The sequence below is a fragment of the Sinocyclocheilus rhinocerous genome, unplaced genomic scaffold, assembly GCF_001515625.1.
Source record: "Sinocyclocheilus rhinocerous isolate Xijiao unplaced genomic scaffold, SAMN03320098_v1.1 scaffold898, whole genome shotgun sequence".
NCBI classification, from domain to species: Eukaryota; Metazoa; Chordata; class Actinopteri; order Cypriniformes; family Cyprinidae; genus Sinocyclocheilus; species Sinocyclocheilus rhinocerous.
The window spans coordinates 1,201,126-1,222,143 of NW_015652144.1; the positions used below are offsets into that span (position 1 = coordinate 1,201,126).

Consider the following 21,018-nt stretch of genomic DNA (forward strand, 5'->3'; position numbering starts at 1 on the left):
CATATGGTCAAGTTACAACGTGCCCCTCAGATGTTACAATGTGTTCCACCTACGGGGCATGTTGTCACATTTCACTTCCATTTTTTGAGGGTAAATAAAGAAAAACGTATACACTGTAATTATGAAACAAAGCGACATATTTGTACTAGACAAGTGTAAAATTACTGTGGATAAAAAAAAATTATATTCTGAACCCCATGTGGATTTACACAAACTGAGAAAGTCAAAAAGTGTTACTTTGTTCCCCGCTCTCCTCTAGGCCTACACTAGAGGAGAATTTTGCAAACATTACATTTATATATTTACTCATAATTGCTCTTTTTATTATAATTAATAAACATTTTGGCTAATAGTCTAATATGAACTTGTATACAAATCAATACTTTTAACCTTAACAATAAGGTTCCCTGTATAGTTTAGTTTAGAAAAATTGAGAAAAAATAACGTACACTACCAGTCAAAAGTTTTTGAACAGTAAGATTTTTTTAAAAAATTTAAAAGAAGTCTCTTCTGCTCACCAAGCCTGCATTTATTTCATCCAAAATACAGCAAAAGCAGTAATGTTGTGAAATACTTTTACTATTTAAAATAACAGCTTTTTATTTGAATAATAAAATGTAATTTATTGCTGTGATCAAAGCTGAATTTTCAGCATCATTACGCCAGTCTTCAGTGTCACATGATCCTTCAGAAATCATTCTAATATGCTGATTTGCTGCTCAAGAAACAAGTGGTTCCTATATCACAGGTGGTTGGAGGGTTGACGGCTGCCAGAAGTCCTTTGTAGAGTCGGAGCAAGTTATTATTACAGCTTGATGAAAGTTTATATATATATAATATATATATAATTTTTTTTTTTTGGAGGGGGGAACTCAGCTGTTTTCAACATAATAATAATTATAATAAATGTTTTGAGCAGCAAATCAGAATATTAGAATGATTTTATGAAGGATCATGTGACTGGAATAATGATGCTAAAAACTCTTTGAAATCACAGAAATAAATTACATTTTAAAATATATTCAAATAGAAAGCAGCTATTTTAAATAGTAAAAAAAAATGTCACAATGTTACTGTTTTTGCTGTATTTTGGATCAAAAAATGCAGGCTTGGTGAGCAGAAGAGAATTCTTTAAAAACATTAAAAATCTTACTGTTCAAAAACTTTTGACTGGTAGTGTACTTAATCACAGGCTTGTTAATTATTCCTGAATAATTCTCACTCAAGGCTGAACTCAAAAGCTGGCAGCCCTGTTTGAAGTAAGTTGAAGTTTTAGGTTCCCTGAACAATATTTACAAAATTCACTGTAGCCTACAAGTTAATGTTAGATCTTTTGCTCCTACCACTGGTTAATGAGATGATAGAAGTAGAGAAATACGTTTCAATAGACTAACATTTGAAGTTACGGTAGGAATGTAGCTAATGTGGGGTAATGTGAAGTAATCAGCAATCGTAGGATTTATTCATACTTTTTTTATGCCAGGTTGGAGTTATACACTGATTTTCTGTCATGGACTATGGACCCCCTGAATTAGCTTTGGCCACCGCATGTATAAAACTCTAGATCCGCCACTGATGCTAACAAGACCTTTCCTTGGGCTTAAGTGTTTTAGTTTATTTATCAAAAATTACTGTATGAAAATAATTTAATCTATCATCTATGATTCATCTATACCTGGACCATACACAAATTAAAGGCCTAAAAAGGTCTTAAATTCATAAAGTCGTGGCATTAAATATTGCATGTATTACAAAAAAAAAATACCTTGTTTTCCAATACAAATATCCAAACATCCTTAAATCAAGATATATTTACTTGGAATGTGAAGTGAACACATGAAGTCTTGTTTTCTGAGAAATTGAGCACAATTAAGTCATTTTATGCTTAAAACAAAAACTAAAATATCAGTGAGGTATGAAAACGTATGAAAATTTTGATAAATTTCTCAGAAAATGTCATTTTGATTCTCAAATAAATGTTTCTTGATTTAAAAATCCATGTTCTAGTGTTTTAAAGCAGAGCTATTATATATATATATATGAGAGCTTTTTTAAAAATTCAAATTTTACTGTGACTCATCCTGCACTCACTCGTTTTGACCAATCAGAGGCTCTCTAGAATGAGAATGTCCCACCCACTGATGACTGGCAATAGCAAGCTGCAAATCAAAGTTCATGGCTTTTACATAAACTGAAGGCTATTGGCTTTTGTAAAAAAGAAAGAAAGAAAAAAGACCTTTAATATGTTCCTCCTTCACTTCCCGTTTGAATAGGAAGTATGTTAATACAGGAAATACAGCTGCACTTGTCAAGCCATTTAAAAGTAGTCCACACTTGTGCACTAGATTCCAAGATTTCTGAAGTCTCCGAATGGATTTGTGTGAGAAACAAACCAAAATGTTCAAGCAAAATCTACTGCAACTCTCAAATCTCTCCATTACACACATTTCAACTGGCTTGACGTGTTTACAACATGGCTTTGGGCGAAAAGAAAACATCTGGTAAGTGACGTGACACAGACAATGAGATGAGAAATAACATGTTAGACTGCAGCTATGTAAGCTAACAATTTGCTTTATAATAATATGCAAATTAAGGCTACTGTTGCAGTGTGGAATACTTTCAACAACTTTTTAATGGCTATAGTTCATGTCAAAGTCATGACTTGATCGTACTTTGTTTCTTACGCATGAATATTCAAGATTAAATAATGGGCAGAAAAAAATGGAATGAATTAAAAAGAACAACAACAAAAGGGCTGTTTCAGGAAAGAGCTCTTTCTGAGTTCAGTGGAAATAAGCGGAGCTCCACTCCGGGTCAGGATTTCTCCAAACCTTTCTAAGCCAGCACTGCACCAACAGATGGATGCCGTTAATTGCATTTTTCCTTTTTTCTATGGCGGATTATTATGATCATATTATGAATTTTTTTGTTTCTCGGAAGATGGTGCTGTACACATTTGCTTTTGTATTTCAAGAATTGGAATCACATTTCCGGCTGTAGTGTTCCATGATGCCATCATATGAACGTTTATTCATTCATGCATTTGTTTAAGGATTAGTTATTATTTCCTATTCCTCAACATTCAAATATTCTTTATGCATACATACTATATTTGGTTTATCTCCCAAAAGTCTACCAAAGACATTGCAATAGCAATAAACCAACAAATGTTGCAAGGTACTGTATAATGATGCACATACTAATACATACATATGCCGTTTGTGCAGTCTTTATGACCATTATCTTTTGTGAAATGAGTCTAATGGCTCCAGCTCACGGTCGGTCTTTCTCCTCCTCATCCACTGCTTTGATCTTTCTGACAAAATATTTGAGGAAGTGACATCATCAAATTATTGCAAATTAATGCAGTAGTGCTTTAATTTTAGTATATAATGTAATTTAATATTTATATTATACTATGTATTATATAGATAGATAGATAGATAGATAGATAGATAGATAGATAGATAGATAGATAGATAGATAGATAGATAGATAGATAGATAGATAGATAGATAGATAGATAGATAGATAGATAGATAGATAGATAGATAGATAGATAGATAGATAGATACACTCTAAAAAATGCTGGGTTAAAAAGGGACAAACCCAGCTATTGGGTTGTTTTGACCCAGCGGTTGGTTTCAAAACAACCCAACCGCTGGGTCAAAACAATCCAATCTGGGTTTGTTCCTTTTTAACCCAGCATTTTTTAGAGTGTAGATAGATAGATAGATAGATTCGCTAGTGTTGTTATTGTTTTCACGTGTGACATCTCACTGTTATTGAACACGTGCTTTGACCGTCATCATGCCTGGATGTCCTGTAGTCTGATTTGCATTGTTTGTTGAATTGTATCTAGACGTTCACATCCTTAAATCCAGGAAGTGAACAAACTTAATCAGTCACTCTGGGACTAATCTAGCACTAATCACATTTACTCGTTGATTGCGTTCTTTTTGTGTTCCAAATCAAAAATACCAAAGCACTTTCTGTTTTTATTTTCTTTTAAAAATTATCACTTTTTTTTGTTAATTTAGATTATTTTTTATAGAAGATGACAGAAACATGTGTGTGTGTAATTATTTATAGTGCATTTTAATCTGTAATAATGGGTTTCCTGTAGTCCATCTTAATCCCAGCCACATGTTCAGATGTTTAAACATCAGATCAATTACACAGACACATTCATTAAAGTGGATTTCTTTAAAGCGATCCAGAGACACAAAGAATTCAAATGAAAGCATGTGCAGAAACTGAATGGAGAAACAAAAAGTTGTAAAAAATATACGGATAGCATAAAGTACCAAATAAAAAAAAAAGTAGAAAAAAATGTGTGTCTGGGAAATGCTAGGTCAGGGAAAATGTTACACAGTCACTGAAATTCTGAGGTGCCAAGTTCAAAATATATATATAAAAAAATAGTTTCTTCATGCTAAACATTCTGGCTATCACATAAAATTTAAAAAAAGCAAAGGTGGCATTTTGGTTCATGATGTTCCACCCATCACAATCATCCCATAAATTCAAAATATCCCAACATTATTACTTTTTAAAGCACTTTAAGACATTATTTTTTCCAATAGAATGTAAAAATCATTGAAAATAAACTCTGAAAACATCACCTTTCCAAAATGGAAAAGGCAGCTGCATTTGTAAAAGGTAGCAGTTTGGAGGTCTGTGACTGAGCAAACTGAAGTATGAGTGCATTTGTGTGTAATTAAAACAAGTGATTATTTTCCGCTGGGATTATCCTGGAGGTCCAGCTGGTCTGGAGGATTTGAACACCCTCACCCTGGGCTGGAGAAAGGGCAAACTCCCAGGGGGCGAAGCCAAATTGGCTCCCTAACCAAGAGCTGAGAGCACAAACTATGCAAAATCAACAAAAACTGCCCCATGCACTGTTGAGAATGCAGCGCCCATTTTTTGGTCCCACCAAAGTAAAGAAAGGCTGGTCAAAATGGTGATTAATGTTCAGAAGACAGACAGTAGCTGCTTACAGACCCATGTTCAGGTTGAGAAATGATGAACTTAAAAAGGGCCAAGAAAGTATTTTGTTTGGTGCTTGCCTATATATTTAAATGACTATTTTGTAGACTTTTTTTCTCTTTTAAGTTTATCTCACAATTCAAAATGTTTTTTTTGTCCCAGAACTCTTGCATGATGTTTAGTTCCACCATGGTATAAAAATACAAATTGCAACTCTTTTGACTTTTTTCTTGCAATTCTTATTTTTTTCATACATAAACTTGTAGAGGTAAAAATGAGCAATTTTTTGCTATTTTTATTTTGTGGCAGAAACCAATCTTTGTACTATCCTACCGCTAGAAACTAACTAAACAAACCTTTAGCATATTTAATTGTCAACTATTCTCTTCTAGCAAAATGTACAAAAATAGTGAGGATTTCTCTTGTTTGCAGGACTGTATAAAATGTATACAATATGCATTTAAATGTGCTCTAAAAGAACAATGCCCCTTCTAACTACTTATGTAGCAAATCATAGTACACATCTGTGATGTAAACTATTGGCTATTTAAAACACAGGATATTCGATGTCATGCCACAACATCCTGTTTCATGGAAGGCAAGAAAACTTTGTTAAACAATGTCATGCTTCCTCATTATATAATTCTGGGCATTCAGCTGATGCAATTTGTGTGTCAATGTAACATGACAAAATTAGATTGCAAATGTGTGATTGTCATCCATCCCTCAGTCCATCAGGATTTTATTCAAATGTAGCCATGAGAATTATTTATTGTGTTTCATGTTCCATAAATGCCCCTTGAAATAAAATACAACAGAGAGAACAATTTGTGGAAAGGACAGCATTGTTTCATAAAAAAAAGGAGTTGAACACAGAAATTGATATACCTGTACATGGATGTTGATGATACACCGTACTTTTCTTCCCATTTGCTTATGTACATTATATTAGTTAATATACAGTTTAGTCACAGAAATGCATTTGATGCATGTAAATTCATATTCCTGACTTGGAAAAAAACAGTGATGAGGTTTATGAGTAATTAGGACACTCTGAAAATCTTCTATGATCCAGACTAAAGCATTTCAATGTGCAATATATTGAGGAAAAGCCCTTAAATAAAGCATAAGAGCTAAAGGTAATTTCAGCTGATCCAAATTTTGTATTAAACATAGTTGTATATCCATTTTATTTCAGTTAATTCAACATTTTACTGCTGTAAGTTTAGTGAAACAGGATATTTAACCCAGAACAATTTAGGCGATACTGGATTTTTATCCACTGGGAATTGATTGAATCATTAAAAGTAGGCGTTGCATGTCAAAATGGAGCAAAGCTGTTGGAGAGAATGGGTTGAGAAATACATAACATCAGCCAGGAAAATGGTTTCATTTTGATGAAAGATTACATGGATTCTTTCTTTGGAATAGCATGCACCACTTGTGCATAAAAAAGCAGGAACATGTACATGTACTGACTTAAGTAGTCCATTAAACCATTTTAAAACACAGTTTCCTACTTCAACAAGAAAACAAAAATTCCTCAAGCACCGATAAAAATGCTAAATTATTCACTTTGTAAGAGGAAATTTCCACTGTAGTCATTCCAACTGCATTTAGGGGCCTTTTCCTTATACCAGTACTCTCATCAAGTGAAAAAAAGTGATAACATTCCTCACTTAATCCTGAGAAATGAAAAACTCTGGGAAAAACTACATGTGGCCGTAAAGCTTTATAGCAAACCACCAAAATAACATCTGTGCAATATTACAGTTGCGATATGTGCAACACATCTGAGCTAAAATACATTCTCTACCTGAAAAGTTACATCCATGTATTTTTGTCCGTTTCCCATGATTCCATGCCATATTTTGTGACAAAAACAACAGGTTGTCCAAACATTTTCTTACAGATTAAAAAAGTGAAATCTTGTTCGCATTTGGATTCCTCCTGATTAGACACTTACACACACATTTACACACATCCAAACATGGTTAAAAAAAAAAAAAAAGGCAAGCAAAGAAAAGGTTACTTAGAAAAGAGTTCCTAAAGAAAGGTCTCGTCATACGTCTCTTCTGATTTATGAGGCTCACTGGATTGAGAGTCAGGTTTTAACATCTTGAAATGGTCACTAGGATCCTTTGTTACAGCATCATAGGACGGCGGAGAGCAAGCTAAGTACGGCGGCCCCTTCTCGGGGCCGTAGTGCTCTTTAATCATTAACGCTATGAGTCCTTCCCGCTCCGGAGCGCCGTCCTCTTCCAACCAGTGTGCGTCTTGGTTTATGTGCCTGTACAGGTAAGACGCCTGCTTCATTTGCCGTCTAATCAGGTGCCGCCGGTAGGCGCGCTGGATCAGGAACGCCGAAATCTCCTCCTGCTTGCGCCGCAGTGTGGTGGTGATGGGCTCATGGGATATCTTGGAAGGGTTCGCCATCATGAACTTCTCCTCCATTTGCTGCTTCAAAGCGTCCATTTCTCCCGTCTCCCCGAGGACCCGCTTGGTGAAGGCGAACAGGATGTCCAGGCAGTGGATCCTGTCGCCGCTGACCATAGGTAGATCCATGTTGATAAGTTTGATTCTGTTGGGTTTGGCGATCCTCAGAGGTTCGGAAAGGCTGTCGGCGAAACTCGAGAGTTTGGAGTACTCGATGAAGTGCGTGGCCTCTACGTCGAACTTCTCCCAAACCTCGTAGAACATCTCAAAGTCGTCCTCGCTCAGAGGTTCAGCGCTCTCCTCGGTGGCCACGCTGAAGTTCTCCAGAATGATGGCGATGTACATGTTGACCACGATCAAGAAGGAAATGATGATGTAGCTGACGAAGAAAGTGATCCCTACCGAGGGGTTGCCGCAGTTGCCCTTGGTATTGGTTCCGGTGTTGATGTAACTCGAGCTGCATTCTTCCGGAGAGTTGTTGAGAATGGGATCCAGTAGGTTATCCCAACCGGCCGATGTGGTGATCTGGAAAAGGCAGATCATGCTGTTCCCGAAGGTTTCGAAGTTGAACATGTCGTCAATCCCGCCCTGCTTCTTTACGTAGGCGAAGTTTGCCATGCCAAAAATGGCATAGATGAACATGACCAGGAAGAGCAGGAGGCCGATGTTGAACAACGCCGGCAGCGACATCATTAAGGCAAAAAGTAACGTCCTTATTCCTTTAGCTGCTCGTATTAGTCTGAGAACTCGTCCTATTCTTGCCAACCGGATCACTCGAAACAGAGTTGGGGACACAAAGTATTTTTCTATTATGTCAGCAAGGACAATTCCTATGAGGAAGGACAAATTAAAACCAGATATCAACACATAGAAGGTGGACTCGCTTGAAAATCTCTTGAAGAATGGCACTATGAACATCTCAGATCACAACAACCCAGTTGAAAAGACAAGCTGGTGTCTCTGCAAAGTTTCTTAACTGACTTAACCAAACCAGCAATCCTTCTTTGGCTTCACCATAACGGTGACCAGATGGACCCGTACCAAAGAGCTAACCAGTATAAACCAAGTTGGTCTTTTCAGCAGGGAAGTATCTTGAATTAGCCACACGTACCACTTACCAGACTGTAAAGTCGTGCACTTACCAACGATGGACAGAATAACGACTACAAAGTCAAATATGTTCCAACTAATGGTGAAGAAATAACAGCGGAGGGCAAACATCTTCATGAGGCATTCGGTGGTAAAGATGACAATGAAGGCCAGGTTGATGTTATTGAGGATGGTCTCCATGCGAGCAGATTGTTCATCAGTCTCGACCATCATGGTTATCATGTTGAGAATAATGAGCATCATGATAGTGATGTCAAAGGCTTGCTTGGACACCAAGTCGAAGAAGAATCCTTGTAAAATGTTCTAGATGGAAATGTGTTTATGGTGAGAAATTAGAAAGGGAATTCGGTATGAGATTTTTAGTTACAAAAATGTTCAAATTCATCATCTTACCACTGGTCTTGGAATTGGCTTCTGTGGCTTTTTCGATCCAAGTTTCTTCATTGCATTGTAGTACTTTTTCTGCTCTTCAGTCATGAATATATCCTGGCCACCTTTAGTACAGAGAACAAGCAGCTGTTATTTTTTTCATGGGACACAATAAATGTAAACTAAATGCTTTTGGAAGAGAAGTTAAACTTAAACACCTATCATTCTTTTCTGTTGATTGAAGTTATCGATGATGACACCGATGAACAGATTTAAGGTAAAAAAGGATCCAAAGATGATGAAAATTACGAAGTAGATGTACATGTAGAGGTTTATCTCTTTGACGGGCTGCTCCTCAACCTGACAAACAAGAACAACATAAATCTTAGAGACTCACAAAGATGGTTTTCCGGACAGTCTAAAGCTCTAAAATTAAGTTTCTTCAATGGTTCTTTGCAGCACCTTGGGTTGAAATTTTTCTAGCATTGGGTAACTGAGTTCCTAATTGGTTCTCTGGAGGTTAAAATGTTCTAGGCTCTTTGAATGGCTTTCTCGACAAACCGGTTTTCCAAAGAACTCTCTTTTAATTGGAACTATTATTTTTAAGATTATGATAGTTTGTAGTTAATACCTAGGTTATTCTTTTGTGAATTTGGATGCAAGTCATTAATTTCAGGAATGAAATGAACATGCTTACTCCACGGGAATCGACAGCAGCGTACATGATTTCCATCCAGCCTTTGAATGTTGCCTGAAAAACAAAATATTTAAGAATGCTTGAATGTCCATCTAAAAGAGAAAGATTGTCAATTTATTCAAATATATGTTCTGCTTCTAGGTGAGCACATTTCTGTCCATGCCTGACCATAGCGAAACTTGGCTTTTTAGTCTGAGGTAATTACGCATTTAAGTTTCATACCTTCTGTAAAGACAGAGTTGTGACTCACCAAGAGTCAGCATGAACGCCATTAAGCTAGGCCATTTTTGGATGTCGTTGCCATGGTTACAGAAATTATAACCTGTGGTGATTCAGAGACTGTTCCTAGAGGTAAATGATAGGTTAAGGCCCAGCGAGGAGTTGCAGGCCCCTGAAAAACTCTGGTTGCTTGGCTACCTTAACAAATATGATGATTCTACAGCACAGTCACCAAAAGTCCTTCCTGGACTGAACTGTTCAAGATGTCCAGAGTTCAGAATTTAAGAATTGGCTCCCTTTACATTAATGAGCGTGAATTGGAATTGGAATGGAACAGCGTCAGAAATGAGCTTTTCCCTTTTATAGCCTAATTTCCTTAAATTGATCATTTCCAAAATTTCCTTAAATGTATCTGTGTTGTCTTTTATGTCAAATACTTGAATTTAACCAATTACTTCAATACAATTTTAAGAACATCAACAAAAAGCCATCTTTACACTACAAAGGTGCATAAGAATCTGCATAACAGATTTACTTTAATTGTGCAGGAAAATTTTTTGCTCCCTTGGGGTTGATTTTTCCAAAACTGACATATTCCTAGACCCTTAGTTCAGTACTAAAACTATCAATACTGGTTCAGTATTTGGTTACGTACACAATTAGCAAGGTCATCAAAACAATTAGCAATGGTTTAAAAATAAATTATTTTACATTTTCTAAAAACATTATATTGAATATGTGTTGATATTTAATTTCACATGGGGCATAAAAATTTCCTCTAAAAATATAGTATAATTTTTCTACGTTTTGGGGAATTTTTTTCTCACCTTGTTATACTTTTGGTATGACCAGTCTCCAAAAAATGCTTATAAATTTACTGTTTTGCTATATTTTGACCAAATATTGGATTCAATCTTTCTGGCAACTTTCAACTTCTTTAGCAACTTTTTAGTTTTCTTTCAATTATTGCAGAGTTTGTATTTTTGGAACTGAATGATCATAGGTCTCATAGATCTGTGCTTACGCATTTTTGAATATTGCCAAAATTATTCACAAATAATGCTTTTTGCACTTTGACAAAAGCATTGAATCCAATATTTGTTGATAATATAGCATAATAAAAAGAGATTTACAAGCAATTATTAAATGGCTGGTCTCTTTTGACTGGAAACAAGGGTTACATTTGAATTTGAATTATAGTTATGCATCCTGTTTGGCAGCTCGTTAAAATCATTCTCAGTGCAATTCTGAATGGAGCACAACCCTCGAGACACTCACCACCTGCAGAAGTGAGAGGTATCCAAGGCCCACATTGTCGAAGTTGACTTTCACTTTGGTCCAGTAGAACTGGGTGTCATTCATGGACTGGCAGTCACTCTTGTTGTTGACCAGGGTTACACTGTGAATGTATCCTGTCCTGTTGACACATTTCCCGAATTTCCCAGCGAATAGATTTACACCCATGATGCTAAATATGAGCCAGAAGATCAGGCACACCAGCAGTACGTTCATGATGGACGGGATGGCCCCAATCAGAGCATTCACCACCACCTGGATGACAGAAAATTAGGATGTGATACCATACAGGAAGCAATCATAATGTAACTTCATCCAACCACAGCGCTAGATCACCAAAGCAAATTTTAAAAAAATCTTATAAAACTTTATGCATTTCTCAAGACATGCTAATTTAAAGGGTTAGTAAACTCAAAAATGAAAATTAGCCCATAAATTACTCACCCTCAAGTCATCCTAGGTGTATATGACTTTCTTCTTTCAGATGAATCCAGTCGGAGTTATATTAAAAATTGTCTTTGATCTTTCAAGCTGTTTAATGCCACTCAGCGGGTGTTGCATGCATCAGTCCAAAAGAAGTTAAATAAAAAGCAAATCCATCCATAAAAAAAGAGTGTCTCACACGGCTCCGGGGGGTGAACAAAAGCCTCCTGTAGCGAATCGATGCGTTTTTGTAAGAAAAATATCCATATTCAAAACGTAATAATCGAGCGCAAGCTACATTAAAGTTATTATTACGTTTTGAATATGGATATATTCAAAATATCCATATTCAATGGAGCCGTGTGAGACACTTTTTTTATGGATGGGCGCTTTTTATTTAACTTCTTTTGGACTGATGCATGCAACACCTGCTGAGTGGCATTAAACAGCTTGAAAGATCAAAGACAATTTTTAATATAACTCCGACTGGATTCATCTGAAAGAAGAAAGTCATATACACCTAGGATGACTTGAGGGCGAGTAATTTATGGGCTAATTTTCATTTTTGGGTGAACTAACCCTTTAACTTAACCATCCTATTCATACTAAATTACTGATTTTTATTTATTTTTTTGCTGATTTGCAAATCAGGATGAAACATAAAATGTCTTCAGAATCATTCATACATGTGAAAATCGCCAGACAATTGAACAAATAGTTGTGGTCTGGCACAGAGGAAGACAGGAATCGTGTCTTTGTGGCAGTTTTTCTGCTGATTAAGTGATAATACGTGACTTCTTCACCTTATGGCTGTCACAAAAGCAAAAATGCAACAAAATGCATCATAGTTTGTGAAAGCGTGACGAGCTTGAGCAAAACAGACACTATTGTTGCAATCGGCAGTCCAAAATTTTTAAGAAATGTATTGGACTTCATTCAACATATATTATGCAGAGCGGTATAATCGCAGTGAATTCCCTGTAAAACTGTAAGCTTACCCGCATTCCTTCGAATCTAGACAGGGCCCTCAGGGGCCTCAGAGCTCTGAGAGTCCTCAAAGATTTAATGGCCCCAAAGTCTGAGTAGCCCAGAGAGTTAGCAACCAAGCTAATCAAAGACACCTGCAATTGGAGAAAAATAAATTACTTTTTAATAAAATACTTAATATTAATAAGAATTTTAAAAGTAATATTAATAAAACACCTCTCTGAATGGCTTTTTATGTTAAATAGACTATAATATGTAACTAGATGCAATTTATTTATAAAAGGAAAAATATATATATATTTCACTTTTGGGACATTCTATAGGAACACATTTATTGGGACATAAATTAGATCAGTTTTACAAATCAGTTTTAAATCACAATAGGTTTCCACTCTATTCTACAGTCAGAGTAGACAGACAGTGTAGAACAGAATGGCTTTCTGTTGTAATGGCAGGTTGTGGCCACAGGAACGGTCGGCCGATGAGGTGAAATGAAGACAAAACACGGACAAGTATGCACATATGTACATCAATGTCTATACCTACATACTCAACTATACATGCATAATCAATATGCATATATATAAAATAGAGTGAGGTTTTATAAAGAATTTGGGTTTTTCTTTAAAATCATTTCTTTTGATCAGATTTTATTTTGCTTGTTTAATAATGTGATTTTCATCAGTCCAAACAGTGTTTAAGATTCAGTTTATAGATTCCATTTATGGATTATTAAATGTAGTCCCAAGAATGGTCAGTTCTTTATAAAAAACAATTTCTATAGTTTTCCTTGTCACTGCAATATATCTAAAGAAGATATTTCTCTGGAATTTGCTCTAAATGACAACTTCAGAAATCCAAGATTGAATGATACAAATAAAAGTACAAAATTAAATAATAAAAACGTTAAAATAGAGATTGCTCTTTAAATGTATCACATTAAGACGTGTCTCACTGTAATGTACCTTTAAAATGTAAATTCTTGATTTTTTTAAATGTAACCGATCTTCTCCAGATAATTCTTTGATACAGTGAGTATATTCTGATATAAAAGCCAAGGTCCTGTGGGAGTAATTATTAAACATATCAAGCTTGACACCATGTTAAATTACAGGTCGAAATGAATTGCTGACAGAGAGACAGTGGCATTTATATCTCGGCGTGGATGAGAAGAGAAGTGCAGCTGAGATACAGACCTTCGCTCACCTCTGACCTTTGAACTGTGAACTTACCCTATGGTTAAAGGTGTGTGTGGAGATCTGTGTGGGTCAGATGAGCATCAGGTGAGACACACTTGTGTTTAGTTGAGCTACTCCAGATGCTGTGCCAGGTGTTCATGTGTGGTTGTTTTATGTGTATTTTGTGCAGTTATCTCTGTGTCTGAAGGATGTGTTTGCCATAACATCTCAATTCTGATATCGCTCTGAATACAATCTGCCATAAAAGGTCTGAGGTGTCATTGTGCCAGTAACACAAAACCAGAATGATACAAAACTGAAACTTGCAAACAAAAGTCAACAAATTCAAAACTTCAAACTGAAACTGTATTATTATGTCTTTAATGTCAATTATGGATGGCTTAGACAGACTCTAAATTCTGGCTATATTAAGTTAATATAATGCTTGTTACACCTAAACAGCCTACAGTTTGACAAATTAACTGTTTTATTTGTGGATGAACTGTTTAATCTAATTAAACAGTTCAGAACATTTGTGTTCAATCGATAGGCCACGTCTGTGTCCATTTTACAGGTTTAGCATGATTAAATTAGTTTTATAAAACGGATAGTTCCGGTTAGGGCTGCACGATAAATCGAAATGGAATCGAGATCGCGATTCGACAGAAGCTGCGATTGTCATGCGTATCTTTCAGTGAAGCACGGTTCTGTGATCAGCAGTAAATCTCCATCCGCAGGCCAGAGGGCGCTCTCGTGCTGAAACTCCAAATACGCCTCGCAGAAGAAACCCAGAAAATGCCTATAGCGGTAGCTGGATAAACAGAAGATTCAACTGCTTTCATTGATTCAACATGACTAATAAACACACGACTTATACTAGTTCATTCAACTTTCAGCTTAGTTGAGGGCCAATAAACTTCCTTTTTCTTTTCTTGTTGTCTGGACAATTTATAAAAAAATTAGTTTGTCTACCAAAAAAAAAAAAAGTTGAAATGGTAAAATCTCAAAATTATTTTTTTACAGTGTATTATACTAAATAATACAATAAATCGAATATAGTATGACATATAGAACAGCATTAGGCAAAAAATGTTGAATGATTAATGTTTTTTTCATTTTTTGAAAGTAGTCTTTTATGCTGACCATGGCTCCATTTATTTAATGAAAAAATACAGTAAAAACAATATTATTGTGGAATATTATTGCAATTTAAAAGAACTGTTTTCTATTAAAAAAAGAAGAAACATTTATTCTCATTATCAATGTTGAAAACAGTTGTGCTGCTTCATATGTTTGTGGAAATTGATACATTTTCTTTTTCAGGATTCTCTGATGAAAGCATTTATTTGAAATAGAAATCTTTTGTAGAATTATAAATGTCTTTACTGTCACTTCTGATCAATTTAATGCATCACTGCTGAATTATTGTAACTGAAAAGTATTTCTTTCTTTCTTTTTTTTTTTAAATCTTACTGATCCCAAACTTTTGAATGGAAATGTATTACAGTTTTGACAAAAATATTAAGCAGCACAACTGTTTTCAACATCGATTATAATAAGAAATGTTTCTTGAGCAGCAAATCAGCATATTAGGAAGATTTCTGAAGGATCATGTGACACTGAAGACTGGAGTAATGATGCTGAAAATTCAGCTTTGCACCACAGGAATAAATTACATTTTAAAATATATTTAAAAAGAAATTTTTGACCTAATAAATGCAGCCTTGGTGAGCATAAGATACGTCTTTTAAAAACATGAAAAAAAAATAATGTAATTATTCCAAACTCTGCCTAAGTGCAACCGTTCAACATTGATCCAGTATTCAGCTAGAGAAAATTCTTCTACTCACATCCACAATCAGGAAGTCCAGCCAGCACCAGTAGTTAGTGAAGTATTTCTTAAAGCCATACGCAATCCACTTCAGAAACATCTCCAGCACGAAGATGTAGCTGAACACCTTATCAGCATATTCCAACACCACCTTCACCACCTTCCTCTGTTCAATGTAAATGTCTTCAAATGCCTGACCCAAGAAGAATATCATACCACAGTAAGACCAGGACTAGCTACACATTCAATTACAATATGGACAAATGTAATGCATGAATTACATTAATCTTTGACTTCAAAACCGTATGGAATAGTTAAAGTTCACTGTTCAGCATGGTTTCCTCACCAGAGCTCCACTGCTGAGGAGGATCATGAAGATGATGAAGGTCTCAAACCAGCTGTGCTCCACTATCTGATAGCACGTCTTCCTCAACCTCCACCACGCTTGACCCAGACCTCTCGTCGTGTTGATATTGCAACACTTACAGCGCTGTATACAGACTGGAGAGATACAGAGAGATCAGCTCCTCACAAAAAAAAATATGATACAGTATGTCAAAGTGGAAGCAATGGCCACAGGAGAGCAAATATTATCTTGTTTCATTATATGCTTACACTCAGGGAAACACTCTTCTGGATCCATGCCATCATCTGCCATCTCAGAATATTCCTCCTCATCTTCCCCAGGCTTCCTCAAGTCCACCGTACTTCCTTCAGAGAGGCTGACGACTTCCTGTTGAGCAAGACAGCAAAGCTTGCATTGAGTTTCAAATAAAAATGGACTTCAGAACTAATAATTTTAAATGAAAGTGGTCTCATGCTCACCAAGGCTTCATTTATTTGATGAAAAATACAGCAAAAATAGTAATATTGTGAAATAATATTACAATTCAAACTAAGTTTTCTATTCGAATATATTTTTAAAATGTAATTTATTCTTGTGATGCAAAGCTACATTTTCTGCTGCCATTACTGAAAGGATGTCTGTGTGCTTAAACCCCACATGCAATGCATACATCATATTCAATGCATATTCATATTCCCATATTCCATCACATTCCCACTACAACTACTTTACTTTTACTTTTAGTAATTTAGCAGACGCTTTTATCCAAAGCGACTTACAAATAAGAAACTAACTAAACAACTAACGATTAATGCGATGCATATGCTATCATTTATGTTCTTGGCTTCATATAAACTGAATCTGTTAATTCAATATTTTGGGTGTTAACTGCACAATATTGGTATATATTTGCACATACTGTATAAGCCAGGAAATCAGCATTGACTGAAAAATCCTCTGGGTTTGGCATGGAAAATGCAGAGAGCTAATAGAACGCATGCATCCCAAGATACATATGGTGCAAAACTAGCATATGCATCTAATCCACGAGCGCACAAATCAAGGTCTGTGACCTCCAGTATAATCTGAGATGGCGAGAGAGAGCTGTTCTAAATCTGCCTGAATGCACACTCATTCTTGTTTCTTTTTCTACATAGACAGTGGGCCTTCTTAATACAATTTTGATGAGATTTTCCCTGCATGTAATGGCAACATATTTAAAATGATTTACAGAGATTACAGGCCCAAAGGTGCCAGCACAATCCAATAGCGCTGTTTATGTAATCCCACATTACGAGGCGAACAGTGTGTGTGTGTGTGAAGCTGGATTACTCTTAATTTTGTGTCCCTAAGATGTCAAAATGGTTTTGGTAGAAGTTTGCAACCAGACAAATTCATTAAGTTCATTCTGGGATGGTTTTTATACTGTATTGAAAGAGTTTGCATGTATGATGCACACTTGTTGGCTACTTTTACTTCAGCCCACCCTACTCTGACCTATTTAAAAAAAATGTAAGAAAAAATTTAGTTTTGTGAAAAAAACATGCATAGGCAAAAATGACACTAAAAACAATACAGTACAAAATGTTTAAGCCTTTCAAACATAAATTCAGTCAAAACTAAACTTGACTGATAGAAGAATGCATGTACAAATTACCTCCTATATCTCTGCTTTATGATTAAAAAGGACTTGCTCTGTAGTCTGTTCATTCTTCATCTAATAATTAATGCAATGCATATGCTACCATTTAGGTGCTTAGCCTTGTATGGTGCATTTGTTGGTGAACACAATGTTGAGGCATTTTTGCACTGATCAGCCAGAAGAAATCACCCCAGTAAATGCATAGTAACATGTTAATATTGTAAAAAAAAAAACATTGCTGTATTTTATGCTATATTGCTTATTGCTGTTTTCTATTAAAATTGTGCATATCTTTAAAGGCTTAGTCCCATATGGTGTCTTGAGGACTCATTAAGACTTTGCTTGCTTGCCTCTATTAAAGTCCACAAGGACTTTTTGCAGCAACATTTGTACATTTCGAATGAGTCACAACACAATGTGTCACCAGGTCAAAGATTCCACATCATCTTGACAGGCCATATTAGAACTGAAAGAGATTTGAGAGCTACAGCTTAAGGAACGTTTTCCAGCAAATAACAACCTAAATCTAAGCTATTTCCTCACACTGAGCTGTCATTTGGAATTTAATGTTTTCGTATGGACCTATTTTGTTGTAGTTTTATAGTTCACCATCCCACCATTTTATACCCATATTCCCTGCACTCCTCTCCACTGCCGGTTTCTCTTATATAACAAACATGGCGTCTGGTGGGTTCACCTTGTCTGCTTTTGCAGCTTATCAGCTTATGAATCTGTACGTCCCCCCCACGTCTACGGCCGCTGGCTCGCTCACTCACACGTGACATATCATATCATCTCTCTGACCTCTGACCCCACTCGCTCGTTTGAGCTCCCGGTCACTCACAATATTCATTGGGATAAACCAATGAACCATTATATGCTGTAAATGAAGGATTTAGGGTCATATATCTAATTGGTCCTGATGTTAAATCCAGACTTTTAAATTTAACAGTGGAAAAACAAGTCAGATGGCATTATATCAATATGATATATATTATGTCAACCCATTGTTAAATTCTAATTTGAGTGCATTTTTCTATCAGATGCACTACACTAATTGGGGATTGTTATCAAAAGAATTCAATGATTCTAATTCTTTTAGATCCACTTCACAGAAATGAAATAAAAATTATTCTGGTTTCTATTAACAATTCTTTTTATACTTATATATTGTCTGTAATTTGACATGACAAAAGTAGAAGCCAAAAAGAATTGGCTTTACATGATAAAGTACCAGTGAATCACAGAGTGAATTAACCAACCGATTCAAATCAATATGTGAATCACTATGTAACTTGTGAGTGTTTTGACCAGTGCATTAAAGGGATAGTTCACCCAAAAATGAAAATTATGTTTTACTCATCCTCAAGGCATCAAGGCATATATGACTTTCTTCTTTCAGATGAATCCAACTGAAGTTACATTAAGAAATGTCCTGGCTCTTCCAAGGATATTTTTCTTACAAAAACGCATCGATTCACTTCAGGAGGCCTTTATTCTCCCCCCGGAGCCGTGTGAGGCACTGTTTATTATGGATGGATGCGCTTTTATTGGGCTTCTTTTGGACTGTTGAAAATACAGCTAAAAGTGCTACCGCCAGACCCGGAGATCGGCTGAATGGATTCGAAAACGGTAAAACTCAACTGTTTAACTCTAGGGGAGTTGGAAAATGAGCCTATTTTCAAAAATAGTGGAGTGTTCCTTTAAAAGTACTTGGCTCATATGAGTAATTTGCTCATGAATCGGACTAAACAACCTCAAGGACCTAATGAACCATATTCCCAACACCAAAACTAATAAATCACCTCTCATAACCTCTCACCGGTTTCTGATCTTCATCCTCTGATGACTCTGTCTCCTCCTCCTCCTCTTCCTCCTCAGGGAATTCCACGTCTGACTCTCCTGGCGCAATGGGCACACAAATGGTGAGGTTGGGATTGGTCATGTAACTGTCCTCTCCTTCTGGAGTAATGTACTTCCCTTCATGCCGCTCTAAACTTCCCACGCCGCCGTTGCACTCAGTGTGGTTCTCTTTCAGTGACGCCTGCACCTCTTTGGCCTTCTGTCTGTGCCGTGCCAGGTTCCCGTTGAAGAGATCTTTGATGGCGTCCAGCAGCCAAGTGAAACCGAAGTGGATTCGACTGATGGCTATCTGAAGGTTGTTCAGTTCTCCGTCATCGTCGGGTGCTGACAGGTTATCAGAGCTGAAGGAGCTCAACAACAGTGCCAGAAACAGATTCAACAGCTAGAGAGAAACCAAGAATACAGATCTGTAAGCAAATGATATGATTTGGATACACTACATTTGGAAATGTTTTGATGACCAGTGGTACATTTACTGAAATGGTGTTTACTAAATCTTTATATCCGAGTCCGACTAGGATATTGTAAGCGAAGCAACACATTTTTGGTTAATCTAAAAACCTTCAGTTACATCAACAGCAGTCTGTGTTTCTGGGAACAACTGTTTTTTATAAGATAAGCCCTTGTTCAATTGCAGGAATGCCAACCATTTATTTAAAAAAAAAGTCCCATGTTCATCATAACAGGCTTTTTTCTTGCAGTCTATTATAAGAGCCACTTTGTGGGTTGTCATGGAAACCTGATTAGTTGCACTCTTACCTTTAATCACACTAGACAGCAAAGATAATCCCAAACTGACTTGTGCCAAGAAAGAAGGAGATGGACTGTGTTACAGAGGGTTTGACATGGAAGGCCCACAGGAAGTCAAGTGATAACAGTCAGATTCCTGTTAAGCTTGATAGAAGTGGTCACTATGAGCTATTGTTTACAAAATATGTAAAAACTATAGGCCTAACCTAATGTAATAAAATAAATATGTTTAATACTAATCAATATCTGTTTGACATAAAGTCAGAATCTAAAATTTATACATCAATTTTACCGTTGTTGAGGTCATCGAACTTGCATCTGATTGGTGTAATCGTTGTAAGAGTCGATGCTTCTAAGATTTAAACCACGTGTTAAAATAGTGAAGACAGGACACTAATCGCATCCTTTCAATAGGGTAACTAACCAAAACTAAACAAATTGATAGTGAAAATATTTATAACCTTTTTACTATACAAAACCATTTAATAAGTGCTCAGAATCTGTGTGGCACTAACTCAATGCGCATTTCTCACACAGAATGAACCAACTGCGCGATTCCCGCTACGCATTTAGTCGTTACTGGTAAAATCTCCCCACAAAACCCCAAGAATAAATGTGTAGATTAATCATAACGGAACATTGCTCACGATAGGTGATTCGAAGTCCGACAGTAATTATCTAAAATAGCTACATTATTGAATGCGGGAAATGAGACAGATGTTGATTCAGTTACAGCCATGACCGATTTAGTGAGCCATAAGTGAATTCGATTCAAAACGGTAACCCGTGTGTTTTTTGAACGAGTCATTGCAAGAACCGATTCATACGAGTCATTTGTTCGTAAATCGGACTGTACTGGTCACGTGCAGCCCGCCTTTT

The 21,018-nt window shown here is 36.2% G+C and overlaps 1 protein-coding gene across 1 annotated transcript in view; it reads right to left on the bottom strand.

The window, feature by feature from the left end:
- Positions 1-5,791: 5,791 nt before the first annotated feature.
- LOC107713684 (sodium channel protein type 4 subunit alpha-like) overlaps positions 5,792-21,018 on the bottom strand; it is a 36,481-nt gene continuing 21,254 nt past the window's right edge. Inside the window, exons 12-23 of the mRNA XM_016519266.1 lie at positions 19,349-19,771; positions 16,154-16,271; positions 15,885-16,039; positions 15,558-15,731; positions 13,762-13,788; positions 12,541-12,663; positions 11,102-11,374; positions 9,605-9,658; positions 9,126-9,267; positions 8,932-9,032; positions 8,571-8,841; positions 5,792-8,258 (exon numbers count right to left, since the gene is read on the bottom strand). Of these exons, the coding sequence (XP_016374752.1) occupies positions 7,039-8,258; positions 8,571-8,841; positions 8,932-9,032; positions 9,126-9,267; positions 9,605-9,658; positions 11,102-11,374; positions 12,541-12,663; positions 13,762-13,788; positions 15,558-15,731; positions 15,885-16,039; positions 16,154-16,271; positions 19,349-19,771 (3,081 nt within the window). The 3' untranslated portion in view covers positions 5,792-7,038. The remainder of the gene's footprint in view (positions 8,259-8,570; positions 8,842-8,931; positions 9,033-9,125; positions 9,268-9,604; positions 9,659-11,101; positions 11,375-12,540; positions 12,664-13,761; positions 13,789-15,557; positions 15,732-15,884; positions 16,040-16,153; positions 16,272-19,348; positions 19,772-21,018) is intronic.